At 48.5% G+C, this 21286-nt stretch overlaps 1 protein-coding gene across 1 annotated transcript in view; it reads left to right on the plus strand.

Moving 5' to 3' along the window:
• Nucleotides 1-21286, plus strand: part of LOC129862984 (integrin alpha-9-like) — a 233225-nt gene that overhangs the window by 67589 nt on the left and 144350 nt on the right. Inside the window, exon 11 of the mRNA XM_055935066.1 lies at nt 2026-2120. Coding sequence (XP_055791041.1) covers nt 2026-2120 — 95 coding nt within the window. The remainder of the gene's footprint in view (nt 1-2025; nt 2121-21286) is intronic.

Consider the following 21286-nt stretch of genomic DNA (forward strand, 5'->3'; position numbering starts at 1 on the left):
CTAACTTTTTAATCGAGTAAAGTACATGTTGGATAAAAAATTGCACGACAGGACTAATGGAAACAGCAAATTTGTCAGTAAACTTTCCAAATGTTGACAACAAAAAATACACTAAACAAGGTGGGATCTTTTTGTGTCTGTGAAATGAATTATGTGAGAAATGGAGGTGGAAACACTTATGTGCAAATATTGATATAATAACCATCATATCAAATTAAACTTGGAGTCGCGATGACATGTTGTGTGTTCCTCCCACTACGACTCAGGAAAGCATGCAGTTTATTAGGCTACAGATGAAATAAGTTATGATGAACTTCACAGGGTGGTGAAAGTCCACAGGGATCTTGATGCTCCTTTAGAATAAATATTGAGGGTCTTATTCTGGTGACATGATGATCGACGCTTAGCTGCCGTTTGACATAATCTTGCTTTTTTGTCCACAATAATCTCATCAGGTAGGCTATACCCGAGATGTTGGCTGGAGCACACGTGCCAATACCAGAGTGGGCACATTCGCTATATAACACATCATTTTTTGTGACAAAATCATCAGTAGAGTTTGACATGCGATGGAAACCCATTAAACTTGTGCTTTTTATTTGGTATGTTGGAATTTAACCGCAAAAGTTATTTTAAGTGCACTATGTCAATTTGATGGAAACATCTCTGGTAGGAAAATGTGCATATTGTTTTTATGCAGATTTATGAACGTCTGCATCAAAATCTGTAGCCAATTTCCACTCGATATGATTCCAGCTTTTTAGATAAGACTAACTCACTAGAAAAGTTCAAGATAAGACATACAATAACTTTACACCCAACAATTACATTCAGGATGTTTAAAGTGAGAATTTCTTTCAGCTTTCAACGCCCCACATTTGACAATGTAAAATAAATATGATGAGGTACTTAGTAGCCTACATGTATGTTGCTAAATCACATTATAAACCTTGAAGAATTCCTTATTCATGATTTGATTCAGTTTTAAAACATTCACTTTTCGCTGAGGCATGCTATAACAATATCACTGAAAACCAGTTTTTGTTTTGAAAAGGCAATTTCCAGGTTTTGTTACCAGGGAGGATAAGGGGACGTAGTCTTCGTCCCAAACGGCACCATATTCCTTGCATAGTGCACAACTTTTGACCAGAGCCCTACCTATGGGTGACATTTGGGATGCAGTTGAAGTATGATCATTTTGCCTTCAGCTTTATGGTTCTGTTTTCACTCTCACAGAGGTCTCATATTGCGGTTTATGGGCACTGACAACACTTGCCTTTTAAGACAGGGTTTCCCAAACTTCGTCCTGGGGCCCCCCCTGGGTGCACGTTTTGGTTTTTACCCTAGCAATACACAGCTGATTTAAATAACCAACTGAACATCATGCTTTGATTTTTTGAATCAGATGTGTAGTGCCAGAGCAAAAAATGAAATGCGCTCTCTCTCTCTCTCTCTCTCTCTCTCTCTCTCTCTCTGCCTCTCTCTCTCTCTCTGCCTCTCTCTCTCTCTCTGCCTCTCTCTCTCTCTCTCCCTCTCTCTCTGCCTCTCTCTCTCTCTCTCTCTGCCTCTCTCTCTCTCTGCCTCTCTCTCTCTGCCTCTTTCTTTCTCTCTCTGCCTCTTTCTTTCTCTCTCTGCCTCTCTCCCTCTCTCTCTGCCTCTTTCTCTCTCTCTCTCTCTCTGCCTCTCTCTCTCTCTGCCTCTCTCTGCCTCTTTCTTTCTCTCTCTCTCTGCCTCTCTCTCTCTCCCTCTCTCTCTGCCTCTCTCTCTCTCCCTCTCTCTCTGCCTCTCTCTCTCTCCCTCTCTCTCTGCCTCTCTCTCTCCCTCTCTCTCTGCCTCTCTCTCTGCCTCTCTCTCTCCCTCTCTCTCTGCCTCTCTCTCTCCCTCTCTCTCTGCCTCTCTCTCTCCCTCTCTCTCTGCCTCTCTCTCTCTCTCTCTCTCTCTGCCTCTCTCTCTCTCTCTCTCTCTCTGCCTCTCTCTCTCTCTGCCTCTCTCTCTCTCTGCCTCTCTCTCTCTCCTTCTCTCAAGATGTGGCCATAGGAGCACCCAAAGAAGATGACTACGGTGGAGCGGTTTACATTTACCATGGTGATGCCACAGGAATCGTCACCAAATATTCTATGGTAAAGACACTTTCAATGGTTAGACACAACAAGTAATAAACACCTTGGGTGCATCATATACCACCACTATAGGCTGGAATAGGAGGAAGAGATAGAAGACAATTGAAACATTTTGTCCCCGGTGTTTGAGACCAACAACATAAAAATCTGTTTTTAATTTCTAGTTTAGTGAGCGCGCACAAACACACACACACACACCGTATTGCGTTAGCAATAAAGATAAGATAACTGCTCCATCTATGTTGACACAGCAGCAGTATCACTCTCTGGCTGCATCCAAAATTACACGCTATTCCCTATAGTGCACTACTCTTGAACAGAGCCCTATGTGCACTGAATCGGGAATAGGGTTCCATTTGGGAAGCAGCCTCTGACCAATGTGTTATAATGATCCAGGTGGTAATGTTATCCTGGGAAGAGATTTTACACTCTACGAACACACACACACACATACACATCTAACATGAACATCAGTCCCCCAGGAGGTTGTTTTTTTTTATTAGCATGTAGTCCGGTACAAAGTACTCATCTAATGTCAAGACACACTCACACAAACACAGGAGTGCAGAGCAAAGGATCCCCACAATGGATATTAGCACCATGAAACATTATACAGTGTCAACTTTATCTACTGACAGATACAGTATCAGGTGAAATGTAATAGTCTTCTCCAATCCTAGCCTTGTTCAGTCTGTTCTAGTGGTGGTAGCAGACAGTGGTCTGTTCTAGTAGTGGTAGCAGACAGTGGTCTGTTCTAGTGGTGGTAGCAGACAGTGGTCTGTTCTAGTGGTGGTAGCAGACAGTGGTCTGTTCTAGTGGTGGTAGCAGACAGTGGTCTGTTCTAGTAGTGGTAGCAGACAGTGGTCTGTTCTAGTAGTGGTAGCAGACAGTGGTCTGTTCTAGTAGTGGTAACAGACAGTGGTCTGTTCTAGTAGTGGTAACAGACAGTGGTCTGTTCTAGTGGTGGTAGCAGACAGTGGTCTGTTCTAGTGGTGGTAGCAGACAGTGGTCTGTTCTAGTAGTGGTAGCAGACAGTGGTCTGTTCTAGTAGTGGTAGCAGACAGTGGTCTGTTCTAGTAGTGGTAGCAGACAGTGGTCTGTTCTAGTAGTGGTAGCAGACAGTGGTCTGTTCTAGTAGTGGTAGCAGACAGTGGTCTGTTCTAGTGGTGGTAGCAGACAGTGGTCTGTTCTAGTAGTGGTAGCAGACAGTGGTCTGTTCTAGTAGTGGTAGCAGACAGTGGTCTGTTCTAGTAGTGGTAGCAGACAGTGGTCTGTTCTAGTGGTGGTAGCAGGCAGTGGTCTGTTCTAGTAGTGGTAGCAGACAGTGGTCTTGTCTAGTAGTGGTAGCAGACAGTGGTCTGTTCTAGTAGTGGTAGCAGACAGTGGTCTGTTCTACTAGTGGTAGCAGACATTGGTCTGTTCTAGTAGTGGTAGCAGACAGTGGTCTGTTCTAGTAGTGGTAGCAGACAGTGGTCTGTTCTAGTAGTGGTAGCAGACAGTGGTCTGTTCTAGTGGTGGTAGCAGACAGTGGTCTGTTCTAGTGGTGGTAGCAGACAGTGGTCTGTTCTAGTAGTGGTAGCAGACAGTGGTCTGTTCTAGTAGTGGTAGCAGACAGTGGTCTGTTCTAGTAGTGGTAGCAGACAGTGGTCTGTTCTAGTAGTGGTAGCAGACAGTGGTCTGTTCTAGTAGTGGTAGCAGACAGTGGTCTGTTCTAGTAGTGGTAGCAGACAGTGGTCTGTGCTAGTAGTGGTAGCAGACAGTGGTCTGTTCTAGTGGTGGTAGCAGACAGTGGTCTGTTCTAGTGGTGGTAGCAGACAGTGGTCTGTTCTAGTAGTGGTAGCAGACAGTGGTCTGTTCTAGTAGTGGTAGCAGACAGTGGTCTGTTCTAGTAGTGGTAGCAGACAGTGGTCTGTTCTAGTGGTGGTAGCAGGCAGTGGTCTGTTCTAGTAGTGGTAGCAGACAGTGGTCTGTTCTAGTAGTGGTAGCAGACAGTGGTCTGTTCTAGTGGTGGTAGCAGACAGTGGTCTGTTCTAGTGGTGGTAGCAGACAGTGGTCTGTTCTAGTGGTGGTAGCAGACAGTGGTCTGTTCTAGTAGTGGTAGCAGACAGTGGTCTGTTCTAGTAGTGGTAGCAGACAGTGGTCTGTTCTAGTGGTGGTAGCAGACAGTGGTCTGTTATAGTGGTGGTAGCAGACAGTGGTCTGTTCTAGTGGTGGTAGCAGACAGTGGTCTGTTCTAGTGGTGGTAGCAGACAGTGGTCTGTTCTAGTGGTGGTAGCAGACAGTGGTCTGTTCTAGTAGTGGTAGCAGACAGTGGTCTGTTCTAGTGGTGGTAGCAGACAGTGTTCTGTTCTAGTAGTTGTAGCAGACAGTGGTCTGTTCTAGTAGTGGTAGCAGACAGTGGTCTGTTCTAGTAGTGGTAGCAGACAGTGGTCTGTTCTAGTGGTGGTAGCAGACAGTGGTCTGTTCTAGTAGTGGTAGCAGACAGTGGTCTGTTCTAGTAGTGGTAGCAGACAGTGGTCTGTTCTAGTAGTGGTAGCAGACAGTGGTCTGTTCTAGTAGTGGTAGCAGACAGTGGTCTGTTCTAGTGGTGGTAGCAGACAGTGGTCTGTTCTAGTGGTGGTAGCAGACAGTGGTCTGTTCTAGTAGTGGTAGCAGACAGTGGTCTGTTCTAGTAGTGGTAGCAGACAGTGGTCTGTTCTAGTGGTGGTAGCAGACAGTGGTCTGTTCTAGTGGTGGTAGCAGACAGTGGTCTGTTCTAGTAGTGGTAGCAGACAGTGGTCTGTTCTAGTAGTGGTAGCAGACAGTGGTCTGTTCTAGTGGTGGTAGCAGACAGTGGTCTGTTCTAGTAGTGGTAGCAGACAGTGGTCTGTTCTAGTAGTGGTAGCAGACAGTGGTCTGTTCTAGTGGTGGTAGCAGACAGTGGTCTGTTCTAGTGGTGGTAGCAGACAGTGGTCTGTTCTAGTGGTGGTAGCAGACAGTGGTCTGTTCTAGTGGTGATAGCAGACAGTGGTCTGTTCTAGTAGTGGTAGCAGAAAGTGGTATTTCTAGTGGTGGTAGCAGACAGTGGTCTGTTCTAGTGGTGGTAGCAGACAGTGGTCTGTTCTAGTGGTGGTAGCAGACAGTGGTCTGTTATAGTGGTGGTAGCAGACAGTGGTCTGTTCTAGTGGTGGTAGCAGACAGTGGTCTGTTCTAGTAGTGGTAGCAGACAGTGGTCTGTTCTAGTGGTGGTAGCAGACAGTGGTCTATTCTAGTAGTGGTAGCAGACAGTGGTCTGTTCTAGTGGTGGTAGCAGACAGTGTTCTGTTCTAGTAGTTGTAGCAGACAGTGTTCTGTTCTAGTAGTGGTAGCAGACAGTGGTCTGTTCTAGTAGTGGTAGCAGACAGTGGTCTGTTCTAGTGGTGGTAGCAGACAGTGGTCTGTTCTAGTAGTGGTAGCAGACAGTGGTCTGTTCTAGTAGTGGTAGCAGACAGTGGTCTGTTCTAGTAGTGGTAGCAGACAGTGGTCTGTTCTAGTAGTGGTAGCAGACAGTGGTCTGTTCTAGTAGTGGTAGCAGACAGTGGTCTGTTCTAGTAGTGGTAGCAGACAGTGGTCTGTTCTAGTAGTGGTAGCAGACAGTGGTCTGTTCTAGTGGTGGTAGCAGACAGTGGTCTGTTCTAGTAGTGGTAGCAGACAGTGGTCTGTTCTAGTAGTGGTAGCAGACAGTGGTCTGTTCTAGTGGTGGTAGCAGACAGTGGTCTGTTCTAGTGGTGGTAGCAGACAGTGGTCTGTTCTAGTAGTGGTAGCAGACAGTGGTCTGTTCTAGTAGTGGTAGCAGACAGTGGTCTGTTCTAGTGGTGGTAGCAGACAGTGGTCTGTTCTAGTGGTGGTAGCAGACAGTGGTCTGTTCTAGTAGTGGTAGCAGACAGTGGTCTGTTCTAGTAGTGGTAGCAGACAGTGGTCTGTTCTAGTAGTGGTAGCAGACAGTGGTCTGTTCTAGTGGTGGTAGCAGACAGTGGTCTGTTCTAGTGGTGGTAGCAGACAGTGGTCTGTTCTAGTGGTGATAGCAGACAGTGGTCTGTTCTAGTAGTGGTAGCAGAAAGTGGTATTTCTAGTGGTGGTAGCAGACAGTGGTCTGTTCTAGTGGTGGTAGCAGACAGTGGTCTGTTCTAGTAGTGGTAGCAGACAGTGGTCTGTTCTAGTAGTGGTAGCAGACAGTGGTCTGTTCTAGTGGTGGTAGCAGACAGTGGTCTGTTCTAGTAGTGGTAGCAGACAGTGGTCTGTTCTAGTGGTGGTAGCAGACAGTGGTCTGTTCTAGTGGTGGTAGCAGACAGTGGTCTGTTCTAGTGGTGGTAGCAGACAGTGGTCTGTTCTAGTAGTGGTAGCAGACAGTGGTCTGTTCTAGTAGTGGTAGCAGACAGTGGTCTGTTCTAGTGGTGGTAGCAGACAGTGGTCTGTTCTAGTAGTGGTAGCAGACAGTGGTCTGTTCTAGTAGTGGTAGCAGACAGTGGTCTGTTCTAGTGGTGGTAGCAGACAGTGGTCTGTTCTAGTGGTGGTAGAAGACAGTGGTCTGTTCTAGTAGTGGTAGCAGACAGTGGTCTGTTCTAGTAGTGGTAGCAGACAGTGGTCTGTTCTAGTGGTGGTAGCAGACAGTGGTCTGTTCTAGTAGTGGTAGCAGACAGTGGTCTGTTCTAGTAGTGGTAGCAGACAGTGGTCTGTTCTAGTAGTGGTAGCAGACAGTGGTCTGTTCTAGTGGTGGTAGCAGACAGTGGTCTGTTCTAGTGGTGGTAGCAGACAGTGGTCTGTTCTAGTGGTGGTAGCAGACAGTGGTCTGTTCTAGTGGTGGTAGCAGACAGTGGTCTGTTCTAGTAGTGGTAGCAGAAAGTGGTATTTCTAGTGGTGGTAGCAGACAGTGGTCTGTTCTAGTGGTGGTAGCAGACAGTGGTCTGTTCTAGTGGTGGTAGCAGACAGTGGTCTGTTCTAGTGGTGGTAGCAGACAGTGGTCTGTTCTAGTGGTGGTAGCAGACAGTGGTCTGTTCTAGTGGTGGTAGCAGACAGTGGTCTGTTCTAGTAGTGGTAGCAGACAGTGGTCTGTTCTAGTGGTGGTAGCAGACAGTGGTCTGTTCTAGTAGTGGTAGCAGACAGTGGTCTGTTCTAGTGGTGGTAGCAGACAGTGTTCTGTTCTAGTAGTTGTAGCAGACAGTGGTCTGTTCTAGTAGTGGTAGCAGACAGTGGTCTGTTCTAGTAGTGGTAGCAGACAGTGGTCTGTTCTAGTGGTGGTAGCAGACAGTGGTCTGTTCTAGTAGTGGTAGCAGACAGTGGTCTGTTCTAGTAGTGGTAGCAGACAGTGGTCTGTTCTAGTAGTGGTAGCAGACAGTGGTCTGTTCTAGTAGTGGTAGCAGACAGTGGTCTGTTCTAGTAGTGGTAGCAGACAGTGGTCTGTTCTAGTAGTGTTAGCAGACAGTGGTCTGTTCTAGTGGTGGTAGCAGACAGTGGTCTGTTCTAGTAGTGGTAGCAGACAGTGGTCTGTTCTAGTAGTGGTAGCAGACAGTGGTCTGTTCTAGTGGTGGTAGCAGACAGTGGTCTGTTCTAGTGGTGGTAGCAGACAGTGGTCTGTTCTAGTAGTGGTAGCAGACAGTGGTCTGTTCTAGTAGTGGTAGCAGACAGTGGTCTGTTCTAGTGGTGGTAGCAGACAGTGGTCTGTTCTAGTAGTGGTAGCAGACAGTGGTCTGTTCTAGTAGTGGTAGCAGACAGTGGTCTGTTCTAGTAGTGGTAGCAGACAGTGGTCTGTTCTAGTGGTGGTAGCAGACAGTGGTCTGTTCTAGTGGTGGTAGCAGACAGTGGTCTGTTCTAGTGGTGATAGCAGACAGTGGTCTGTTCTAGTAGTGGTAGCAGAAAGTGGTATTTCTAGTGGTGGTAGCAGACAGTGGTCTGTTCTAGTGGTGGTAGCAGACAGTGGTCTGTTCTAGTAGTGGTAGCAGACAGTGGTCTGTTCTAGTGGTGGTAGCAGACAGTGGTCTGTTCTAGTGGTGGTAGCAGACAGTGGTCTGTTCTAGTGGTGGTAGCAGACAGTGGTCTGTTCTAGTAGTGGTAGCAGACAGTGGTCTGTTCTAGTAGTGGTAGCAGACAGTGGTCTGTTCTAGTGGTGGTAGCAGACAGTGGTCTGTTCTAGTAGTGGTAGCAGACAGTGGTCTGTTCTAGTAGTGGTAGCAGACAGTGGTCTGTTCTAGTGGTGGTAGCAGACAGTGGTCTGTTCTAGTGGTGGTAGCAGACAGTGGTCTGTTCTAGTAGTGGTAGCAGACAGTGGTCTGTTCTTGTAGTGGTAGCAGACAGTGGTCTGTTCTAGTGGTGGTAGCAGACAGTGGTCTGTTCTAGTAGTGGTAGCAGACAGTGGTCTGTTCTAGTAGTGGTAGCAGACAGTGGTCTGTTCTAGTAGTGGTAGCAGACAGTGGTCTGTTCTAGTGGTGGTAGCAGACAGTGGTCTGTTCTAGTGGTGATAGCAGACAGTGGTCTGTTCTAGTAGTGGTAGCAGAAAGTGGTATTTCTAGTAGTGGTAGCAGACAGTGGTCTGTTCTAGTAGTGGTAGCAGAAAGTGGTATTTCTAGTAGTGGTAGCAGACAGTGGTCTGTTCTAGTAGTGGTAGCAGACAGTGGTCTGTTCTAGTAGTGGTAGCAGACAGTGGTCTGTTCTAGTAGTGGTAACAGACAGTGGTCTGTTCTAGTGGTGGTAGCAGACAGTGGTCTGTTCTAGTGGTGGTAGCAGACAGTGGTCTGTTCTAGTAGTGGTAGCAGACAGTGGTCTGTTCTAGTGGTGGTAGCAGACAGTGGTCTGTTCTAGTAGTGGTAGCAGACAGTGGTCTGTTCTAGTAGTGGTAGCAGACATTGGTCTGTTCTAGTAGTGGTAGCAGACAGTGGTCTGTTCTAGTAGTGGTAGCAGACAGTGGTCTGTTCTAGTAGTGGTAGCAGACAGTGGTCTGTTCTAGTAGTGGTAGCAGACAGTGGTCTGTTCTAGTGGTGGTAGCAGACAGTGGTCTGTTCTAGTGGTGGTAGCAGACAGTGGTCTGTTCTAGTGGTGGTAGCAGACAGTGGTCTGTTCTAGTGGTGATAGCAGACAGTGGTCTGTTCTAGTAGTGGTAGCAGAAAGTGGTATTTCTAGTGGTGGTAGCAGACAGTGGTCTGTTCTAGTGGTGGTAGCAGACAGTGGTCTGTTCTAGTGGTGGTAGCAGACAGTGGTCTGTTCTAGTGGTGGTAGCAGACAGTGGTCTGTTATAGTGGTGGTAGCAGACAGTGGTCTGTTCTAGTGGTGGTAGCAGACAGTGGTCTGTTCTAGTAGTGGTAGCAGACAGTGGTCTGTTCTAGTGGTGGTAGCAGACAGTGGTCTGTTCTAGTAGTGGTAGCAGACAGTGGTCTGTTCTAGTGGTGGTAGCAGACAGTGTTCTGTTCTAGTAGTTGTAGCAGACAGTGGTCTGTTCTAGTAGTGGTAGCAGACAGTGGTCTGTTCTAGTAGTGGTAGCAGACAGTGGTCTGTTCTAGTGGTGGTAGCAGACAGTGGTCTGTCCTAGTAGTGGTAGCAGACAGTGGTCTGTTCTAGTAGTGGTAGCAGACAGTGGTCTGTTCTAGTAGTGGTAGCAGACAGTGGTCTGTTCTAGTAGTGGTAGCAGACAGTGGTCTGTTCTAGTAGTGGTAGCAGACAGTGGTCTGTTCTAGTAGTGTTAGCAGACAGTGGTCTGTTCTAGTGGTGGTAGCAGACAGTGGTCTGTTCTAGTAGTGGTAGCAGACAGTGGTCTGTTCTAGTAGTGGTAGCAGACAGTGGTCTGTTCTAGTGGTGGTAGCAGACAGTGGTCTGTTCTAGTGGTGGTAGCAGACAGTGGTCTGTTCTAGTAGTGGTAGCAGACAGTGGTCTGTTCTAGTAGTGGTAGCAGACAGTGGTCTGTTCTAGTGGTGGTAGCAGACAGTGGTCTGTTCTAGTAGTGGTAGCAGACAGTGGTCTGTTCTAGTAGTGGTAGCAGACAGTGGTCTGTTCTAGTAGTGGTAGCAGACAGTGGTCTGTTCTAGTGGTGGTAGCAGACAGTGGTCTGTTCTAGTGGTGGTAGCAGACAGTGGTCTGTTCTAGTGGTGATAGCAGACAGTGGTCTGTTCTAGTAGTGGTAGCAGAAAGTGGTATTTCTAGTGGTGGTAGCAGACAGTGGTCTGTTCTAGTGGTGGTAGCAGACAGTGGTCTGTTCTAGTAGTGGTAGCAGACAGTGGTCTGTTCTAGTGGTGGTAGCAGACAGTGGTCTGTTCTAGTGGTGGTAGCAGACAGTGGTCTGTTCTAGTGGTGGTAGCAGACAGTGGTCTGTTCTAGTAGTGGTAGCAGACAGTGGTCTGTTCTAGTAGTGGTAGCAGACAGTGGTCTGTTCTAGTGGTGGTAGCAGACAGTGGTCTGTTCTAGTAGTGGTAGCAGACAGTGGTCTGTTCTAGTAGTGGTAGCAGACAGTGGTCTGTTCTAGTGGTGGTAGCAGACAGTGGTCTGTTCTAGTGGTGGTAGCAGACAGTGGTCTGTTCTAGTAGTGGTAGCAGACAGTGGTCTGTTCTAGTAGTGGTAGCAGACAGTGGTCTGTTCTAGTGGTGGTAGCAGACAGTGGTCTGTTCTAGTAGTGGTAGCAGACAGTGGTCTGTTCTAGTAGTGGTAGCAGACAGTGGTCTGTTCTAGTAGTGGTAGCAGACAGTGGTCTGTTCTAGTGGTGGTAGCAGACAGTGGTCTGTTCTAGTGGTGATAGCAGACAGTGGTCTGTTCTAGTAGTGGTAGCAGAAAGTGGTATTTCTAGTAGTGGTAGCAGACAGTGGTCTGTTCTAGTAGTGGTAGCAGAAAGTGGTATTTCTAGTAGTGGTAGCAGACAGTGGTCTGTTCTAGTAGTGGTAGCAGACAGTGGTCTGTTCTAGTAGTGGTAGCAGACAGTGGTCTGTTCTAGTGGTGGTAACAGACAGTGGTCTGTTCTAGTGGTGGTAGCAGACAGTGGTCTGTTCTAGTGGTGGTAGCAGACAGTGGTCTGTTCTAGTAGTGGTAGCAGACAGTGGTCTGTTCTAGTAGTGGTAGCAGACAGTGGTCTGTTCTAGTGGTGGTAGCAGGCAGTGGTCTGTTCTACTAGTGGTAGCAGACAGTGGTCTGTTCTAGTAGTGGTAGCAGACAGTGGTCTGTTCTAGTAGTGGTAGCAGACAGTGGTCTGTTCTAGTAGTGGTAGCAGACAGTGGTCTGTTCTAGTGGTGGTAGCAGACAGTGGTCTGTTCTAGTAGTGGTAGCAGACAGTGGTCTGTTCTAGTAGTGGTAGCAGACAGTGGTCTGTTCTAGTAGTGGTAGCAGACAGTGGTCTGTTCTAGTAGTGGTAGCAGACAGTGGTCTGTTCTAGTAGTGGTAGCAGACAGTGGTCTGTTCTAGTAGTGGTAGCAGACAGTGGTCTGTTCTAGTAGTGGTAGCAGACAGTGGTCTGTTCTAGTGGTGGTAGCAGACAGTGGTGGTCTGTTCTAGTGGTGGTAGCAGACAGTGGTCTGTTCTAGTAGTGGTAGCAGACAGTGGTCTGTTCTAGTAGTGGTAGCAGACAGTGGTCTGTTCTAGTAGTGGTAGCAGACAGTGGTCTGTTCTAGTAGTGGTAGCAGACAGTGGTCTGTTCTAGTAGTGGTAGCAGACAGTGGTCTGTTCTAGTAGTGGTAGCAGGCAGTGGTCTGTTCTAGTGGTGGTAGCAGACAGTTTTCTGTTCTAGTAGTGGTAGCAGACAGTGGTCTGTTCTAGTAGTGGTAGCAGACAGTGGTCTGTTCTAGTAGTGGTAGCAGACAGTGGTCTGTTCTAGTAGTGGTAGCAGACAGTGGTCTGTTCTAGTAGTGGTAGCAGACAGTGGTATGTTCTAGTGGTGGTAGCAGACAGTTGTCTGTTCTAGTAGTGGTAGCAGACAGTGGTCTGTTCTAGTGGTGGTAGCAGACAGTGGTCTGTTCTAGTGGTGGTAGCAGACAGTGGTCTGTTCTAGTGGTGGTAGCAGACAGTGGTCTGTTCTAGTGGTGGTAGCAGGCAGTGGTCTGTTCTAGTAGTGGTAGCAGACAGTGGTCTTGTCTAGTAGTGGTAGCAGACAGTGGTCTGTTCTAGTAGTGGTAGCAGACAGTGGTCTGTTCTAGTAGTGGTAGCAGACAGTGGTCTGTTCTAGTAGTGGTAGCAGACAGTGGTCTGTGCTAGTAGTGGTAGCAGACAGTGGTCTGTTCTAGTGGTGGTAGCAGACAGTGGTCTGTTCTAGTGGTGTTAGCAGACAGTGGTCTGTTCTAGTAGTGGTAGCAGACAGTGGTCTGTTCTAGTAGTGGTAGCAGACAGTGGTCTGTTCTAGTAGTGGTAGCAGACAGTGGTCTGTTCTAGTGGTGGTAGCAGGCAGTGGTCTGTTCTAGTAGTGGTAGCAGACAGTGGTCTGTTCTAGTAGTGGTAGCAGACAGTGGTCTGTTCTAGTAGTGGTAGCAGACAGGGGTCTGTTCTAGTGGTGGTAGCAGACAGTGGTCTGTTCTAGTGGTGGTAGCAGACAGTGGTCTGTTCTAGTAGTGGTAGCAGACAGTGGTCTGTTCTAGTAGTGGTAGCAGACAGTGGTCTGTTCTAGTGGTGGTAGCAGACAGTGGTCTGTTATAGTGGTGGTAGCAGACAGTGGTCTGTTCTAGTGGTGGTAGCAGACAGTGGTCTGTTCTAGTAGTGGTAGCAGACAGTGGTCTGTTCTAGTGGTGGTAGCAGACAGTGGTCTGTTCTAGTGGTGGTAGCAGACAGTGGTCTGTTCTAGTGGTGGTAGCAGACAGTGTTCTGTTCTAGTAGTTGTAGCAGACAGTGGTCTGTTCTAGTAGTGGTAGCAGACAGTGGTCTGTTCTAGTAGTGGTAGCAGAAAGTGGTCTGTTCTAGTGGTGGTAGCAGACAGTGGTCTGTTCTAGTAGTGGTAGCAGACAGTGGTCTGTTCTAGTAGTGGTAGCAGACAGTGGTCTGTTCTAGTAGTGGTAGCAGACAGTGGTCTGTTCTAGTAGTGGTAGCAGACAGTGGTCTGTTCTAGTAGTGGTAGCAGACAGTGGTCTGTTCTAGTGGTGGTAGCAGACAGTGGTCTGTTCTAGTGGTGGTAGCAGACAGTGGTCTGTTCTAGTGGTGATAGCAGACAGTGGTCTGTTCTAGTAGTGGTAGCAGAAAGTGGTATTTCTAGTGGTGGTAGCAGGCAGTGGTCTGTTCTAGTGGTGGTAGCAGGCAGTGGTCTGTTCTACTAGTGGTGGTAGCAGACAGTGGTCTGTTCTACTAGTGGTGGTAGCAGACAGTGGTCTGTTCTAGTAGTGGTAGCAGGCAGTGGTATGTTCTAGTGGTGGTAGCAGACAGTGGTCTGTTCTACTAGTGGTGGTAGCAGACAGTGGTCTGTTCTAGTGGTGGTAGCAGGCAGTGGTATGTTCTAGTGGTGGTAGCAGACAGTGGTCTGTTCTACTAGTGGTAGCAGACAGTGGTCTGTTCTAGTAGTGGTAGCAGACAGTGGTCTGTTCTAGTAGTGGTAGCAGACAGTGGTCTGTTCTAGTGGTGGTAGCAGGCAGTGGTCTGTTCTACTAGTGGTAGCAGACAGTGGTCTGTTCTAGTAGTGGTAGCAGACAGTGGTCTGTTCTAGTGGTGGTAGCAGACAGTGGTCTGTTCTAGTAGTGGTAGCAGACAGTGGTCTGTTCTAGTGGTGGTAGCAGACAGTGGTCTGTTCTAGTGGTGGTAGCAGACAGTGGTCTGTTCTAGTAGTGGTAGCAGACAGTGGTCTGTTCTAGTAGTGGTAGCAGACAGTGGTCTGTTCTAGTAGTGGTAGCAGACAGTGGTCTGTTCTAGTAGTGGTAGCAGACAGTGGTCTGTTCTAGTGGTGGTAGCAGGCAGTGGTCTGTTCTAGTAGTGGTAGCAGGCAGTGGTCTGTTCTAGTAGTGGTAGCAGACAGTGGTCTGTTCTAGTGGTGGTAGCAGACAGTGGTCTGTTCTAGTGGTGGTAGCAGACAGTGGTCTGTTCTAGTAGTGGTAGCAGACAGTGGTCTGTTCTAGTAGTGGTAGCAGACAGTGGTCTGTTCTAGTGGTGGTAGCAGACAGTGTTCTGTTCTAGTAGTTGTAGCAGACAGTGGTCTGTTCTAGTAGTGGTAGCAGACAGTGGTCTGTTCTAGTAGTGGTAGCAGACAGTGGTCTGTTCTAGTGGTGGTAGCAGACAGTGGTCTGTTCTAGTGGTGGTAGCAGACAGTGGTCTGTTCTAGTAGTGGTAGCAGACAGTGGTCTGTTCTAGTAGTGGTAGCAGACAGTGGTCTGTTCTAGTAGTGGTAGCAGACAGTGGTCTGTTCTAGTGGTGGTAGCAGACAGTGGTCTGTTCTAGTAGTGGTAGCAGACAGTGGTCTGTTCTAGTAGTGGTAGCAGACAGTGGTCTGTTCTAGTGGTGGTAGCAGACAGTGGTCTGTTCTAGTGGTGGTAGCAGACAGTGGTCTGTTCTAGTAGTGGTAGCAGACAGTGGTCTGTTCTAGTAGTGGTAGCAGACAGTGGTCTGTTCTAGTGGTGGTAGCAGACAGTGGTCTGTTCTAGTAGTGGTAGCAGACAGTGGTCTGTTCTAGTAGTGGTAGCAGACAGTGGTCTGTTCTAGTGGTGGTAGCAGACAGTGGTCTGTTCTAGTGGTGGTAGCAGACAGTGGTCTGTTCTAGTAGTGGTAGCAGACAGTGGTCTGTTCTAGTAGTGGTAGCAGACAGTGGTCTGTTCTAGTGGTGGTAGCAGACAGTGGTCTGTTCTAGTAGTGGTAGCAGACAGTGGTCTGTTCTAGTAGTGGTAGCAGACAGTGGTCTGTTCTAGTAGTGGTAGCAGACAGTGGTCTGTTCTAGTAGTGGTAGCAGACAGTGGTCTGTTCTAGTGGTGGTAGCAGACAGTGGTCTGTTCTAGTGGTGATAGCAGATAGTGGTCTGTTCTAGTAGTGGTAGCAGAAAGTGGTATTTCTAGTGGTGGTAGCAGGCAGTGGTCTGTTCTAGTGGTGGTAGCAGGCAGTGGTCTGTTCTACTAGTGGTGGTAGCAGACAGTGGTCTGTTCTAGTAGTGGTAGCAGGCAGTGGTATGTTCTAGTGGTGGTAGCAGACAGTGGTCTGTTCTACTAGTGGTGGTAGCAGACAGTGGTCTGTTCTAGTAGTGGTAGCAGGCAGTGGTATGTTCTAGTGGTGGTAGCAGACAGTGGTCTGTTCTAGTAGTGGTAGCAGACAGTGGTCTGTTCTAGTAGTGGTAGCAGGCAGTGGTATGTTCTAGTGGTGGTAGCAGGCAGTGGTATGTTCTAGTGGTGGTAGCAGGCAGTGGTCTGTTCTACTAGTGGTAGCAGACAGTGGTCTGTTCTAGTAGTGGTAGCAGACAGTGGTCTGTTCTAGTAGTGGTAGCAGACAGTGGTCTGTTCTAGTAGTGGTAGCAGACAGTGGTCTGTTCTAGTGGTGGTAGCAGACAGTGGTCTGTTCTAGTAGTGGAAGCAGACAGTGGTCTGTTCTAGTAGTGGTAGCAGACAGTGGTCTGTTCTAGTAGTGGTAGCAGACAGTGGTCTGTTCTAGTAGTGGTAGCAGACAGTGGTCTGTTCTAGTAGTGGTAGCAGACAGTGGTCTGTTCTAGTGGTGGTAGCAGACAGTGGTCTGTTCTAGTAGTGGTAGCAGACAGTGGTCTGTTCTAGTAGTGGTAGCAGACAGTGGTCTGTTCTAGTAGTGGTAGCAGACAGTGGTCTGTTCTAGTGGTGGTAGCAGACAGTGGTGGTCTGTTCTAGTGGTGGTAGCAGACAGTGGTCTGTTCTAGTAGTGGTAGCAGACAGTGGTCTTGTCTAGTAGTGGTAGCAGACAGTGGTCTGTTCTAGTAGTGGTAGCAGACAGTGGTCTGTTCTAGTAGTGGTAGCAGACAGTGGTCTGTTCAAGTAGTGGTAGCAGACAGTGGTCTGTTCTAGTGGTGGTAGCAGACAGTGGTCTGTTCTAGTAGTGGTAGCAGACAGTTGTCTGTTCTAGTAGTGGTAGCAGACAGTGGTCTGTTCTAGTGGTGGTAGCAGGCAGTGGTCTGTTCTACTAGTGGTGGTAGCAGACAGTGGTCTGTTCTAGTAGTGGTAGCAGGCAGTGGTATGTTCTAGTGGTGGTAGCAGACAGTGGTCTGTTCTACTAGTGGTAGCAGACAGTGGTCTGTTCTAGTAGTGGTAGCAGACAGTGGTCTGTTCTAGTAGTGGTAGCAGACAGTGGTCTGTTCTAGTAGTGGTAGCAGACAGTGGTCTGTTCTAGTGGTGGTAGCAGACAGTGGTCTGTTCTAGTAGTGGTAGCAGACAGTGGTCTGTTCTAGTAGTGGTAGCAGACAGTGGTCTGTTCTAGTAGTGGTAGCAGACAGTGGTCTGTTCTAGTGGTGGTAGCAGGCAGTGGTCTGTTCTACTAGTGGTGGTAGCAGACAGTGGTCTGTTCTAGTAGTGGTAGCAGGCAGTGGTCTGTTCTAGTGGTGGTAGCAGACAGTGGTCTGTTCTACTAGTGGTAGCAGACAGTGGTCTGTTCTAGTAGTGGTAGCAGACAGTGGTCTGTTCTAGTAGTGGTAGCAGACAGTGGTCTGTTCTAGTAGTGGTAGCAGACAGTGGTCTGTTCTAGTGGTGGTAGCAGACAGTGGTCTGTTCTAGTAGTGGTAGCAGACAGTGGTCTGTTCTAGTAGTGGTAGCAGACAGTGGTCTGTTCTAGTGGTGGTAGCAGACAGTGGTCTGTTCTAGTGGTGGTAGCAGACAGTGATCTGTTCTAGTAGTGGTAGCAGACAGTGGTCTGTTCTAGTAGTGGTAGCAGACAGTGGTCTGTTCTAGTGGTGGTAGCAGACAGTGGTCTGTTCTAGTAGTGGTAGCAGACAGTGGTCTGTTCTAGTAGTGGTAGCAGACAGTGGTCTGTTCTAGTGGTGGTAGCAGACAGTGGTCTGTTCTAGTGGTGGTAGCAGACAGTGGTCTGTTCTAGTAGTGGTAGCAGACAGTGGTCTGTTCTAGTAGTGGTAGCAGACAGTGGTCTGTTCTAGTGGTGGTAGCAGACAGTGGTCTGTTCTAGTAGTGGTAGCAGACAGTGGTCTGTTCTAGTAGTGGTAGCAGACAGTGGTCTGTTCTAGTAGTGGTAGCAGACAGTGGTCTGTTCTAGTAGTGGTAGCAGACAGTGGTCTGTTCTAGTGGTGGTAGCAGACAGTGGTCTGTTCTAGTGGTGATAGCAGACAGTGGTCTGTTCTAGTAGTGGTAGCAGAAAGTGGTATTTCTAGTGGTGGTAGCAGGCAGTGGTCTGTTCTAGTGGTGGTAGCAGGCAGTGGTCTGTTCTACTAGTGGTGGTAGCAGACAGTGGTCTGTTCTAGTAGTGGTAGCAGGCAGTGGTATGTTCTAGTGGTGGTAGCAGACAGTGGTCTGTTCTACTAGTGGTGGTAGCAGACAGTGGTCTGTTCTAGTAGTGGTAGCAGGCAGTGGTATGTTCTAGTGGTGGTAGCAGACAGTGGTCTGTTCTACTAGTGGTGGTAGCAGACAGTGGTCTGTTCTAGTAGTGGTAGCAGGCAGTGGTATGTTCTAGTGGTGGTAGCAGACAGTGGTCTGTTCTAGTAGTGGTAGCAGACAGTGGTCTGTTCTAGTAGTGGTAGCAGGCAGTGGTATGTTCTAGTGGTGGTAGCAGGCAGTGGTATGTTCTAGTGGTGGTAGCAGGCAGTGGTCTGTTCTACTAGTGGTAGCAGACAGTGGTCTGTTCTAGTAGTGGTAGCAGACAGTGGTCTGTTCTAGTAGTGGTAGCAGACAGTGGTCTGTTCTAGTAGTGGTAGCAGACAGTGGTCTGTTCTAGTGGTGGTAGCAGACAGTGGTCTGTTCTAGTAGTGGAAGCAGACAGTGGTCTGTTCTAGTAGTGGTAGCAGACAGTGGTCTGTTCTAGTAGTGGTAGCAGACAGTGGTCTGTTCTAGTAGTGGTAGCAGACAGTGGTCTGTTCTAGTAGTGGTAGCAGACAGTGGTCTGTTCTAGTGGTGGTAGCAGACAGTGGTCTGTTCTAGTAGTGGTAGCAGACAGTGGTCTGTTCTAGTAGTGGTAGCAGACAGTGGTCTGTTCTAGTAGTGGTAGCAGACAGTGGTCTGTTCTAGTGGTGGTAGCAGACAGTGGTGGTCTGTTCTAGTGGTGGTAGCAGACAGTGGTCTGTTCTAGTAGTGGTAGCAGACAGTGGTCTTGTCTAGTAGTGGTAGCAGACAGTGGTCTGTTCTAGTAGTGGTAGCAGACAGTGGTCTGTTCTAGTAGTGGTAGCAGACAGTGGTCTGTTCTAGTAGTGGTAGCAGACAGTGGTCTGTTCTAGTGGTGGTAGCAGACAGTGGTCTGTTCTAGTAGTGGTAGCAGACAGTTGTCTGTTCTAGTAGTGGTAGCAGACAGTGGTCTGTTCTAGTGGTGGTAGCAGGCAGTGGTCTGTTCTACTAGTGGTGGTAGCAGACAGTGGTCTGTTCTAGTAGTGGTAGCAGGCAGTGGTATGTTCTAGTGGTGGTAGCAGACAGTGGTCTGTTCTACTAGTGGTGGTAGCAGACAGTGGTCTGTTCTAGTAGTGGTAGCAGGCAGTGGTATGTTCTAGTGGTGGTAGCAGACAGTGGTCTGTTCTACTAGTGGTAGCAGACAGTGGTCTGTTCTAGTAGTGGTAGCAGACAGTGGTCTGTTCTAGTAGTGGTAGCAGACAGTGGTCTGTTCTAGTAGTGGTAGCAGACAGTGGTCTGTTCTAGTAGTGGTAGCAGACAGTGGTCTGTTCTAGTGGTGGTAGCAGGCAGTGGTCTGTTCTACTAGTGGTAGCAGACAGTGGTCTGTTCTAGTAGTGGTAGCAGACAGTGGTCTGTTCTAGTAGTGGTAGCAGACAGTGGTCTGTTCTAGTAGTGGTAGCAGACAGTGGTCTGTTCTAGTGGTGGTAGCAGACAGTGGTCTGTTCTAGTAGTGGTAGCAGACAGTGGTCTGTTCTAGTAGTGGTAGCAGACAGTGGTCTGTTCTAGTAGTGGTAGCAGACAGTGGTCTGTTCTAGTAGTGGTAGCAGACAGTGGTCTGTTCTAGTAGTGGTAGCAGACAGTGGTCTGTTCTAGTAGTGGTAGCAGACAGTGGTCTGTTCTAGTAGTGGTAGCAGACAGTGGTCTGTTCTAGTGGTGGTAGCAGACAGTGGTGGTCTGTTCTAGTGGTGGTAGCAGACAGTGGTCTGTTCTAGTAGTGGTAGCAGACAGTGGTCTGTTCTAGTAGTGGTAGCAGACAGTGGTCTGTTCTAGTAGTGGTAGCAGACAGTGGTCTGTTCTAGTAGTGGTAGCAGACAGTGGTCTGTTCTAGTAGTGGTAGCAGACAGTGGTCTGTTCTAGTAGTGGTAGCAGGCAGTGGTCTGTTCTAGTGGTGGTAGCAGACAGTGGTCTGTTCTAGTAGTGGTAGCAGACAGTGGTCTGTTCTAGTAGTGGTAGCAGACAGTGGTCTGTTCTAGTAGTGGTAGCAGACAGTGGTCTGTTCTAGTAGTGGTAGCAGACAGTGGTCTGTTCTAGTAGTGGTAGCAGACAGTGGTCTGTTCTAGTAGTGGTAGCAGACAGTGGTATGTTCTAGTGGTGGTAGCAGACAGTTGTCTGTTCTAGTAGTGGTAGCAGACAGTGGTCTGTTCTAGTGGTGGTAGCAGACAGTGGTCTGTTCTAGTGGTGGTAGCAGACAGTGGTCTGTTCTAGTGGTGGTAGCAGACAGTGGTCTGTTCTAGTGGTGGTAGCAGGCAGTGGTCTGTTCTAGTAGTGGTAGCAGACAGTGGTCTTGTCTAGTAGTGGTAGCAGACAGTGGTCTGTTCTAGTAGTGGTAGCAGACAGTGGTCTGTTCTAGTAGTGGTAGCAGACAGTGGTCTGTTCTAGTAGTGGTAGCAGACAGTGGTCTGTTCTAGTGGTGGTAGCAGACAGTGGTCTGTTCTAGTAGTGGTAGCAGACAGTGGTCTGTTCTAGTAGTGGTAGCAGACAGTGGTCTGTTCTAGTAGTGGTAGCAGACAGTGGTCTGTTCTAGTGGTGGTAGCAGACAGTGGTGGTCTGTTCTAGTGGTGGTAGCAGACAGTGGTCTGTTCTAGTAGTGGTAGCAGACAGTGGTCTGTTCTAGTGGTGGTAGCAGGCAGTGGTCTGTTCTAGTAGTGGTAGCAGACAGTGGTCTGTTCTAGTAGTGGTAGCAGACAGTGGTCTGTTCTAGTGGTGGTAGCAGACAGTGGTGGTCTGTTCTAGTGGTGGTAGCAGACAGTGGTCTGTTCTAGTAGTGGTAGCAGACAGTGGTCTGTTCTAGTAGTGGTAGCAGACAGTGGTCTGTTCTAGTGGTGGTAGCAGACAGTGGTCTGTTCTAGTAGTGGTAGCAGACAGTGGTCTGTTCTAGTGGTGGTAGCAGACAGTGGTGGTCTGTTCTAGTAGTGGTAGCAGACAGTGATCTGTTCTAGTGGTGGTAGCAGACAGTGGTGGTCTGTTCTAGTGGTGGTAGCAGACAGTGGTCTGTTCTAGTGGTGGTAGCAGACAGTGGTCTGTTCTAGTAGTGGTAGCAGACAGTGGTCTGTTCTAGTGGTGGTAGCAGACAGTGGTCTGTTCTAGTGGTGGTAGCAGACAGTGGTCTGTTCTAGTGGTGGTAGCAGACAGTGGTCTGTTCTAGTGTTGGTAGCAGACAGTGGTCTGTTCTAGTGGTGGTAGCAGACAGTGGTCTGTTCTAGTAGTGGTAGCAGACAGTGGTCTGTTCTAGTGGTGGTAGCAGACAGTGGTCTGTTCTAGTAGTGGTAGCAGACAGTGGTCTGTTCTAGTAGTGGTAGCAGACAGTGATCTGTTCTAGTGGTGGTAGCAGACAGTGGTGGTCTGTTCTAGTGGTGGTAGCAGACAGTGGTCTGTTCTAGTAGTGGTAGCAGACAGTGGTCTGTTCTAGTGGTGGTAGCAGACAGTGGTGGTCTGTTCTAGTGGTGGTAGCAGACAGTGGTCTGTTCTAGTAGTGGTAGCAGACAGTGGTCTGTTCTAGTGGTGGTAGCAGACAGTGGTCTGTTCTAGTAGTGGTAGCAGACAGTGGTCTGTTCTAGTGGTGGTAGCAGACAGTGGTCTGTTCTAGTGGTGGTAGCAGACAGTGGTCTGTTCTAGTGGTGGTAGCAGACAGTGGTCTGTTCTAGTAGTGGTAGCAGACAGTGGTCTGTTCTAGTGGTGGTAGCAGACAGTGGTCTGTTCTAGTAGTGGTAGCAGACAGTGGTCAGTTCT

The sequence above is a fragment of the Salvelinus fontinalis genome, chromosome 1, assembly GCF_029448725.1.
Source record: "Salvelinus fontinalis isolate EN_2023a chromosome 1, ASM2944872v1, whole genome shotgun sequence".
Taxonomy (NCBI): Eukaryota; Metazoa; Chordata; class Actinopteri; order Salmoniformes; family Salmonidae; genus Salvelinus; species Salvelinus fontinalis.